The sequence below is a fragment of the Sander vitreus genome, chromosome 7, assembly GCF_031162955.1.
Source record: "Sander vitreus isolate 19-12246 chromosome 7, sanVit1, whole genome shotgun sequence".
In the NCBI taxonomy this organism is placed as follows: Eukaryota; Metazoa; Chordata; class Actinopteri; order Perciformes; family Percidae; genus Sander; species Sander vitreus.
In genome coordinates this window covers 27,863,967-27,875,239 of record NC_135861.1, presented here as the reverse complement: position 1 = coordinate 27,875,239, position 11,273 = coordinate 27,863,967, and the positions used below count along the sequence as shown (strand labels likewise).

The 11,273-nt window shown below is 40.4% G+C and overlaps 1 protein-coding gene across 1 annotated transcript; it reads left to right on the top strand.

Moving 5' to 3' along the window:
- Window positions 1–2,426: 2,426 nt before the first annotated feature.
- Window positions 2,427–11,034, top strand: sdf4 (stromal cell derived factor 4). The gene is made up of 7 exons (XM_078255779.1): window positions 2,427–2,936; window positions 3,748–4,064; window positions 5,489–5,625; window positions 5,777–5,890; window positions 6,002–6,160; window positions 8,887–9,062; window positions 9,587–11,034. The coding sequence occupies exons 2-7, from the start codon at window positions 3,754–3,756 to the stop codon at window positions 9,761–9,763; spliced, it is 1,074 nt and encodes a 357-aa protein (XP_078111905.1). The 5' UTR covers window positions 2,427–2,936; window positions 3,748–3,753; the 3' UTR covers window positions 9,764–11,034.
- The last annotated feature ends 239 nt before the right edge of the window (window positions 11,035–11,273 follow it).

Genomic DNA, 11,273 nt, shown 5'->3' with positions numbered 1-11,273 from the left:
GTGTCTGTCATTTTGGCTCAATATTAGCCTACTCCAGAGCCCTGTGTTTACATCCAAGCAAGAAATAGAAATGTGCTTTTTTGTGACCTCGAGGCATTATCTTACGTAATTTGCAGCTTGAAAACCTGCCAAAGAACCCTGACTGTGCCATTGGTACACAACAGTGCATGCGTCCATGTTTTGGTTTATTCTGTGTTGATGTTCAGGAAAAAAATGTCTTACTTTTCTGAATGCTCTAATAGGAAAAGATTTAAATGAAGTACTTATATTTCAAGTAGTGTAAATTGCAGGTTTCAGTAAATAACATATGACTGATGCGAACAAATTGTTGGTCTGGGTATTGCTACAATCAGCTCATTTGTCTAAAAGGAATCCAGCCCTCTCATACTCTTATTAGAATAAATAACATGTTAGCTACCAGGTATTTTTTTTTAGGATATTTCACAACTTGCATGTTTAGACTGCTTTTTACTCTACTTGATATTATTATATTTTAGCACAGTGCCACCCAGAGGCAGCAGCCTGCAGCACAACTACCTTTCCAGTATGGCTCCATCCTAGTTCCTGTATCCGCTGGCAGTCTGTCTGATAATGCAGCAGGTAGCAGCAGCCAACAGCGTCAAGCTCACCACAGGGAAGCAGAACAAAACTGGAAAGTTGGTAAGTTGGCCTTTAAAATAAAGGAGAGAAATTCAGATTGCATGTTTTAGAATAAAACAATAAAAAAAAAAAAGGTTTAGGACTTCCTCCAAACAATAAGACTATTGCATGTTTGCTTTTATAGCTCATGTATTTTTTGTTTGTCTCTAGTCAGTGTTTCACCATTTATTACTTCAGCTAACTATTTCAAACATGTATTCAATAGTTTTAGCTAACTATTTTGGCTACTTTGCTATTTTAGCTAACTACATATAGCCTATCCCTTTATTCTAGCTTTTTTTTCCCCTCACTATTCTAGTCATTACTTTTGTTGTTGTTGATATTTCAATATATATCCATTTGTTTCAGCTATTACCCATTTGAACCATTAACTTTTCTTACTAACTTAACTATTTTAAACATGAATCCATCCGTTTTTAACTATTATCTCACCATTTAGCTATAACTTTGTTCTATTTTAAACATGTAGCCTTTCAATACTTTTAACTATTTCAACCTTTTGAACATTAGCTATTTTTTTTATTAATAACCATATATACAATACTTTTAGCCAACTATTTCAAATGCACAGGTATATCCATTACATCCATATCTTTTAAACATATATCCATTACCATGATCTATATTTTAACAATGTATCCAATACTTTACCCTGACAATTTTACCTGTGTATGTGTATCAATTTTTTACCTAAACTTAGCACAAAAAGTAAGGAAATTTGTGTTTGGTAGATTATTTCTCTGTGGTAATAATGCTTCTTGGCAATAAATCTTATACTGTTGGAAAGCCTGTTTAGTTCCCTTTCAAATGGTGCCCCAGCGTTGAGTATGTGGGTTGCACCCATGAACAATTTGCCAAATCTTCTCTGCCAATGCCAAACAGCTTATTCTGCCATTGACTCGTTTGGTGGATTAGATGATTGGAGTTTGAAGAAACAAGACATATTGGCAATTGAACAATTTATTCCTTTCACAAACAGGAGCCTCAGTAGCGTGTGGAAGAACCATACACAGCCACAACAGCCTGGCACCTCCTCCTCATGCTGGTCACAAGCCTGGTCACACACTGCTGTGGGATGGCATCCCATTCTTCAACCAGCAGTCCTGACCTCAACCCCATTGAACACTTGTGGGATCAGCTTGGGCGTGCTGTTTGTGCCAGAGTGACCAACAAAACCACGCTGGCTGACTTGCGACAAATGCTGGTTGAAGAATGGGATTCCATCCCACAGCAGTGTGTGACCAGGCTTGTGACCAGCATGAGGAGGAGGTGCCAGGCTGTTGTGGCTGTGTATGGTTCTTCCACACGCTAATGAGGCTCCTGTTTGTGAAATGAATAAATTGTTAAATTGCCAATATGTCTTGTTTCTTCAAACATCTAATCCACCAAACACCAAACGAGTCAATGGCAGAATAAGCTGTTTGGCATTGGCAGAGAAGATTTGGCAAAATGTTCATGGGTGCAACCCACATACTCAACGCTGCTGCTCATCCCACAAATGCATGTTCCTTACAAATGGGGCACCATTTGAAAGGGAACTAAACATGTTTTCCAATGGTATAGGACGTATTGCCAAAAAGCATTGTTACCACAGAGAAATAATCTACCAAACACAAATGTCCTTACTTTTTGTGCTAAGTTTATTTAGACAACTGCAGAAGTGCCCCTTAGATACAAAACATCTCGGTATGGCTTTTACTTTGAAATGGCCGCCCGGAAATGATACTTGTGGATTTGGATAGCTTTACAAAATCCTAGCAACGTTAGCAACTAGCCAGGAACCAGTTCAAGTGACAGCTTGAATGATATAACACTAACTGGAACATTAGAAAGGACTTTTACAGCCGAATCGTATACCTTCAGTGGAACTTAGATTGAGCCGTCCCACATTTTGGAATGAGGACGTTGTGATAAAGCCACGTGTACAGGAACTGGAGTCTGAAAACTTACCTGACTGGATGCCCCTTTTTCCTAGGATAGCGAAGGCATGACCCGCCCTACTCTCCCTCTGATTGGCTAGTACTCGTTGCCTTCGTTGGTTGGGTTGGTTATTATCAGGCATCAGGAGTGAGATTGGTTAGGTAAGCCAATAAGAGGCAGAGAAGTATGGCACATGCCTTCGCCATCCTGGGGGAGAAATACTTGCTGATTGGAAGCAGTACAGTAGGTCTGTTTGACTAGGAAGTCCAGCTAACATTAGCCAGCTGGCCATCTCTCAATATCCAAAGTCGTTTGAACTTCTCTGCAGTGTCGTTTTTAGTCATCGTGCTTGACAGGTTGGTTATAGTGTCTTTGTATACTGTTTACTTATTCTAGCTAGCGGTAATCTACTATGTTTACTACCCTGCCTGTGTTAGCCACGTAGCTAGCTAATGTTAACACAGTTAACTCTAACTGCGGTATAAAATAATTCCAATGACGTGACGAGGCTAAATTCCAGAGCTAACGTTAACCTTTATTTACTTTAAGGAACCGTCTGTTGCCTTGTGAGCATGTAATTCCGTGCTGGTAAATTAAAGTGGATACTGTAAACATTGACGAGGTTAACGATGCCAAGGATGACTGTTAAATTAAACGTTATTGTTGTAATCTTGTGTTGGGTTCAGAGGACATCCATGGTTCAGAATACATATCACATCTCCGTACAACATCATGAGCGCGTCACCGCTTTAGGGTTAAACTGTGATAAATCAAATCTATCAATTTTATTTGATACAATTTCTGTGAAATGTAATCCTGTCAGACGACTTATGATGTTTCAAAGCTGCCAATCAATATCTGGTGTCGATTTCTTGCTTTCAGTTTCACTCTAGCTGGTCAGAATTTACAAACACAATTCCCTCTTCTTGAGTCCTACACTTAAATATGCCTATAACGTTAATGACGTTGACTCTAATGGGATTTTCCTGTGGGCATTAAGCAAGTGCGGAAAATCCAACGTGTCATGAACGCGGCATGAAAGTTGAGCTCGTGTTGTTTGATGTGCATCAAACCACATTGTCTTGTCTTGACTTGATACCTTTTTTTCTTTCTTTTTTTTCACAGTTGGTTCACATAACTTCAAACTTTACTTTTACCCCTCTATAGGCAACCATGGCTTTTTGGAGAAAACTGTGGTGCAGAAACCTCCTGGCAGTGTCTCTGCTTTTCTATATCCTGCTCCACACCATCCATGTGCATGCACGGCCAGCCAACATGTCGGCCGCTAAAGAAAAGGTTCCAGCCAGCAAGGACGACAACGAGATTCTTCCCCCGGACCACCTGAATGGGGTGAAGATGGAGATGGATGGCCACCTAAATAAGGACTTCCACCAGGAGGTTTTCCTGGGTAAAGAGATCGAGGAGTTTGAGGAGGACTCGGAGCCAAGGAGGAACAGGAAGAAGCTGATTGACATTTTCACCAAGTAAGGGGGTTATTCTTGTCATCTTTTGAGTCACAGGAATTAAAGCATTGCTGAACTGGAAGCCTGAGCTAAAGCTGCTGATCGGGTTCTTCAGAAGTCACCAGCATCGAGTTCCAGTCCGGAGACTAGCAAATAGAGGTGTAATCTAGAGCTGGGCGATATGAAAAAAAAAATAAATCAAATATCACGGTATTTTTGACCAAATACATTGATGTCGATATTGCGGCAATATTGTAGGGCTGACTATTGGTGCTTTCACAAAATATTTACACAATAACATTTTTTATAAATAATCACCATTAATGTAGATACAATGACTAGATGGGTAAAGGCAAATAATAAAAACAGCTAGTAAGTCTGGTAAGTTCAGAAGATGACATCACTTTACTGTAACGCAGCCTTTAAAACCAGGAGAGACAACACTTGTGTCATATCACCATATCCAAAATTGAAGAAGATAGCTGGCCTCACATCGTTGTTGATATAATATCGATATTGCCCAGCCCTAGTGTAAGCCTTAGGAAAAGGTTCCCATATGCTGTGATAATTATACTTATACTAGTGATAGACCAATTTTATCGGCCGGCCGATATATCTGGCTGATATTTGCGTTTTTACGTGTATCGGCATCGGCCGATACGCGGCTACTGCGTGCGCCGATTGTTTTTTCCCCGGCGTTATTTACAGCTCTGTGTTGCTGTAGACGCTGCAGTTCACGTGCATGCACTGCCCCTTCCCCACTAGCAGAGTGCTGGTGCTGGAAGCCTGGCAGGCTTCCAGTACCATGGCAGTCTTAAATTACAAATCAAGCACTTTATTTCAATGGCTACTTTTCAGGTTTGTTTTCTTAAATTATTTAAATCTGTTGACAGAGGACATTTTGTGATGACCTGATTATATCTGTCTTATAATATGTCAGCAAGCAATGCATCATCAAGGCTGTGTTGTAGATGTTGATGAAAGCCTTTTACCTGGCTAAGGCTGATCGGGGGGGGGGGAAATCGGTATTGGCACAAAAAATCCATATTGGTCGATCCCTAACCCCCGTGTTTTTTTTCTTCTTCTTCTAGAGTAATTTTCCTCAAAATCCAGATATGCAACAACACTTTCACTTAAGAAAAAACACGCAGTTTGCAAGATGCAGTTGATCTGAAAAAGATCTAATCCTTTACCATGACTTGACAAATTTCCCATCCCCCCCTTCTTCTTACATTATTTGATCTTAAATGGTAAAGAAACGTCAATGTTTACGGGGTATTAGTGCATGGTCAGTTTAAACAAAAGCACCATATTGCATACACTAGGACAGATCATAAGGGGCATTACAGCTGATAGTATATACTTAGTAGTTTATTGACTGTGTTAATGTTCAATAACTCAAGCTGAATCAGCAACTCATTTGTCATTTTTATTTCTATCCTCAGGGTTGATTTCAACAAGGACCAGAGTGTTAGCGCCAAGGAGATGCAGCGCTGGATTATGGAGAAGACGGAGGAGCACTTCCAGGAGGCCATGGAGGAGAACAAGAACAGTTTCCGTGCTGTTGACCCCGACGGTGATGGTGAGAGAGACCTGGAACGTACAATAAAATCAAATCCGCTTAGAATTCAAAGCACACCGACCACCGCTGTGTTGCCACAGTGGGTTGTAAACAAATGAATATTTTCTGTTTAGTCAAAAACCCAAATGCTCAATTCATGTGTTGTCCATAGGTTACGTGACGTGGGATGAATACAGAGTCAAATTTCTGGCCAGCAAAGGTTTCGATGAAAAGGAAATTGCTGAGAAAATAAAGAATAATCAAGATCTGAAACTGGATGAGGAAAGTAAGTATGGAACTATTTGACAAATGTCGTAATAGTTTCAACAAATATGTGCTGCAGATATCGAAGTAAGAATACAATTGAGCTGAATTTTCTCTCCTTTCATAACTGCAGCTCAGGAGGTTTTGGAAAGCCTGAAGGACCGCTGGTTTCAGGCTGACAACCCCCCAGCTGACCAGCTGCTGAATGAGCAGGAGTTCCTGTCTTTCCTCCACCCGGAGCACAGCACAGGCATGCTCAAATACATGGTTAAGGAGATCGTACGCGACTTAGGTACATTTGACCTACTTTACCTGAATCATGGTCGTCATTGTCTTAAACCTGTGTTAACTATTCTTAGCCACTTGTAGGTATGGTTGGGTACCGAAACCGATGCTAATGACACCGGTGCCTAAATGGCCGATACCAACCGGACCGAATAGCAACGCAGATTTCGGTGCCACTTAAATGCCTGCGCAGCAGCTCCGAAACAGACGTTGGAGGCAGCAGAAGCATAGCTGCATGTGTTGCTAGTTAGCATTACAATTGACAGCAGGTAACGTTAGCTAGTAGCTGGGTTAAACACGGTTAAAATGCTGACAGCTTAAAATGCTGACAGCTTAACGATGTAAAGTGTCACTGTTTCGCTGTAGAGGATTCCAACAACGGAACATAGTGCTCTTCCTTTTTCCCCCATTTTTCAGAAAAAAAAAGATACCCAACCCTACTTGTAGACAGCGGGACGCACTCACCTTTTAAGTTGACATGGGGAACTAGTTGGCAAACAGCAGCTTATTTACACTTCCAGCATATACATACTGTAGCAACATTAGCATTCAGTCATGTTCTGGCCTGGTGATGAATGCGATATATATTAGGGCTGTCAAACGATTAAATTTTAATCGCGATTAATCGTTGAATTTCTATAGTTAATCGCGATAAATCGCATGTTTTATCACATGATAAAAATTGTATTACTTTGCATTTCAGAACAGTTTTTAAGTACATATTAACAATGGAAAGCCATTCTTACCAGTGTATCTTGATTGGGAATCAAATGAATGCAAAGACGGTGACTTTATGAACTTGATTTTAAGATTTGTATTTGTTTATTATATATTTAATCTAGTCACACATTTGAATTTAACAACAACTTTGAATGCACCACGAGGCTGTAAATTACCATTTTCATTGAACGCACCGTCTGTGTTTTTCCGACAACGGCAGCTGCAGATTGTTACATGTATACACTTAACACCGTTTAGCGTTAGCTGTCAGTATTTTAACCTTGTTTAGTCCAGCTACTAGCTAGCGGTAGGCTAACGTTAGCTGCTGTCGAGTATAGTGTTAGCTAGCGTCATGTGCAGCGATGTTTGTGTTGCCTGTAACGTCTGTTTCAGAGCATCAGAGAGAAGTGCAGACCTATCACTGGCACCGGAATGAGGCACCGGAATCGGCGTTGCTATTCCTGCAGCAGCAGAATGTGTTACGAGGAAGTACGGCAAAATGGTAGCCTGTTGGGCACGACACAAAGCCAAGTGAAAATAAATTAATAAATGGCTGCATGCGATAATACGATTTAAAAAAAATAATTCATTTAAAAAAAAAAACATTTTTTGGGTTTTTCCGCCTTTTATTTGACAGGACAGCTAGTTGAGAAAGGGGAAAGACATGCAGGAAATCGTCACAGGTCAGATTCGAACCCTGGACCTCTGCATCGAGGCATAAACCTCCAAGTATATGTGCGCCTGCTCTACCCACTGAGCTAGCTCTGTTTTGATTTCCACTAATTCCTCAGGGAAATATCTGGCTCTTAAGCTGCTAAGTTCTCCACTATGTTCACTAGCCAGGCTCAAACTTTGTGTGTAGCTGAACAGGAAGTGCACAGTGGAGTTTTAGAGCCGTTTCGCTGCAAACCGATGCCTGCTGCTGCTGGAAATAATGCTGATGAGAGCCAACTAAAACTGTCTGTAAAACCAAAACACACATGTAGTAATTGTGTCCAGTGTTAATATTAACACATTGTCTCTAGCAGCTTTTAATGTACACTGGTTTAGTATATTTAAGATGGCACTGTACATGTTGCACTGTTAAACATCAGCGTTCTGTGTTTACATGCAGGGAGAATACTGTTCTTAACCTCATGAGGTGACCTGGTTTGGTCTCGGTGCATGTGAATGTAACTCAGTTTGGGAAACGCTATTCAGGTCACACTCGTACTATAAAAAGCTGATGAAGCTTGCTGCGGTATTTTGCCCCAGACGGCACAGTAGAAAGTGACATCAACTATCGGGCAGGAACATCAAAATGATATGGTTTATTGCTTAGGGCTGCAATTAATGCTTTTTTAAATTATTGCTTAATCTGCAGAACACTTGTCAGAGCTGTGAAATTTAAAAAAAGAAATATGCTCATCACAAGTTCCCATAGCTCAAGGTGACATCTTTAAATAGCTAGTTTTTGTCGGAACAACATCGCAAAACCCAAAGACACCAAGTTCACGGTCAAATGAAATATAAAAACAAACAAAATGGCCAAATATCTTCACATTTTACAGGCTGGAGCCAGCCAATTCTTGGCATTTTTCCTTCAAAAATGACGTGTACCATTATCAATTGATTGATCCGACTAATTGTATCAGCTCTAGCATGCGTGTACCGGAGACACCAGACCATGTTTTTAATGCATATGACTGGAATGTAACTGACAGGATTACACTTTTCTGTAATTGCATTTTGTATGATTTCACGTTACAAACAAATTGGATTGACAAAAGCCCATTATTGGTACATTTCCATCAAAACATGGTAACAAACCTTACTATATCTGTTTCTATTGGCAAAGGTCTCATCTGTTTATGTAGTGAATATAATAGTGGATCTATATATTTGATGTTGTACCTTACATTAATACCATGTGTATTTGAATAAGCCCTGCTCTGTGTTGAGGCCCATTATGACGATGTATTTAACAGATCCGAGGTGAAAGAAATCACATGTTGGTTGTTGCTGTGCTTGTAGACCAGGATGGTGATAAGAAACTGACCCTGTCAGAGTTCATCTCTCTGCCCGTGGGCACCGTGGAGAACCAGCAGGCGCAGGACATCGACGACGACTGGGTCCGGGAGAGGAAGAAGGAGTTCGAGGACGTCATTGATTCTGACCGCAATGGCATCGTAACCATGGAGGAACTGGAGGTGAGAAATGGGAGGAAAAAAAAAGAAGCAAAAGTCTCGTTTGATTGTTCCCTTTTTTTATATTTATTTTGATACTTTGAAGTTTTCCAGTCAGTATCTACTAAATAGGGTAAGATATCGCAAAAAAACAAACGATACCAATACCACGACTTTTTCCTGCCTGCCTCTACGACGTAGTACTTTAGACAGCAAATCACAAACATTATCGGCTCACTGACACTGATAAGATTTACTCCGTAGGTATTTTAAATTGGGTATTGAATGACGGGTAATTTTTCGATACTAAGGAGGCAATTCGGTCGATGCCTAAAAAGTTATGAGTTGGGTACCCAGCCCTACTACTAAAGTATTTTAAGTTGGTCAACAAGGACTCATAAAACACCATTTCTTTTTTTTCTTCTTTTTATTGTGCAGTCAACCATCTCAAAAATGCTAATGAAGGTTTCTTTTTTCAATGTCTGATTGAACTGACACTCGATTCTCAATGACCGTTATGTTTCCTTTCCTTCTTGTGTGGCGTACAGGAGTACATGGACCCGATGAACGAGCACAACGCTTTGAACGAGGCCAAGCAGATGATTGCCGTCGCAGATGAAAACCAGAATCATAATTTGGAGCTGGACGAGATTCTCAAGTACAGCGAATACTTCACGGGCAGCAAACTGATGGATTACGCCCGGAATGTCCACGAGGAGTTCTGAAGACCGACTTCTCCTCTCTCAGTCCGCTCAGCAAAGCAGGGCGGCACCCTAAATCTGCTTCAGGGACAAGCCAGACAAGGACGGGCAAACTAATGATAGGATGTTCTAGTGTGCAATTCAACGGCCTCTTTCACTGCTGACTCCAATGAATACATTCTCCCTTCAGCCCTGGACTGTCTGTCAGCCATCACACTTAACATGGTATGTCTTCTGTGTGCCATTGGACTTTTAAATGTTGGGCTGTTGAACTCCAAAATTTATTTGTGTGATATTGTGAAGTGTGTGTGTGTGTGTGTGTGTGTGTGTGTGTGTGTGTGTATATAAGGAATTTTAACCCTGACTAGATATTTCCGTTCCTGGTGAAGTGGCGAGAGAGACTGCGCAGCTAGGCGATATCACCATTTGTTCTGCAGGATCTGGCGTCATCTGCATACAGTGTAAATATTAATTGTTACGTACAAATGCCTCTGTCATAGAGAAAAGCTGAAAAAATAAATATAATGCTGCTACAAGGGAAAAACCCTTATAGAGATATATTATAAAGAGCTAATTACTGGAATTTTCCTAAATTCAAAAGGGGTTGTCATTAACAGTGTACAATTCCACTAGTTTGCATTATAGATGTCAGTTATCCGTCCTACTTATAAACAGGGTAAACAAAATGTAAGTCACTTTTTCAAACCGCTTCAATAACGTACAGTGAGCCTTCTTAGCACAGATTTTCATTAACAATTTGTCAGAGTAATATATAAGAACAATGTGCCTTTTTGCCAGCAGACATTTTGACTTATTAAAAGTAAAGCACATGTGTCACTGATAACATTAACAATATATTATTAACAATTACCTGTGTGTGTGTGTGTGTGCGTGTTTCAGGTCAAAATGTCTCCTGTATGTAAAGGTCTATTGTTTTGTTCTTGATCTAATTCATGCTCTTGTTAAGATGTGGATAAAGAGGAATTTATTTATTTGACCAGTAGAATTAAGACCAGCTGCATCTTAGAATTTGTTCTTGTTTTTGCCTTACTCGTGTAGGAGGCTGGTCTTTGTGTCCTTGTGTTGGTTCACAAAAGGTGGATAACTCACTCTTCATCTTGTATTCAAATGCATGGGCAACCATTTTGTTGAAGGTTTGGATCCTGCTACAGGTTTCTCTGTCCTTGGTCCTGTTTGGATTGTAAGATAAGATTCATGGTAACCGAATGTGACACAGCTTTAAAAAACAATGTATTGCAAATTCTGGTAAACAATAAAGATTTCTTATCAATTAAGTAACGTCTGGGTTTCTTTTAGTGCTTAGTTATTTTTCAAGGCTGCGAGTAACAGATTACTTTCTTAAATTTTTGCGGCTGTGGCTCAGGTGGAAGAGCGATGGCCTTTCAATCGGAAGGTCTCTGGTTCGATCCCTGGCCCCTGCGGTCCACATGTCAAATGTCCCTGGGGCGAGACACTGAACCCCGAATTGCTCCCTATGCTGCACCATTGGTGTGTAAATGTGCATGAATGTTTA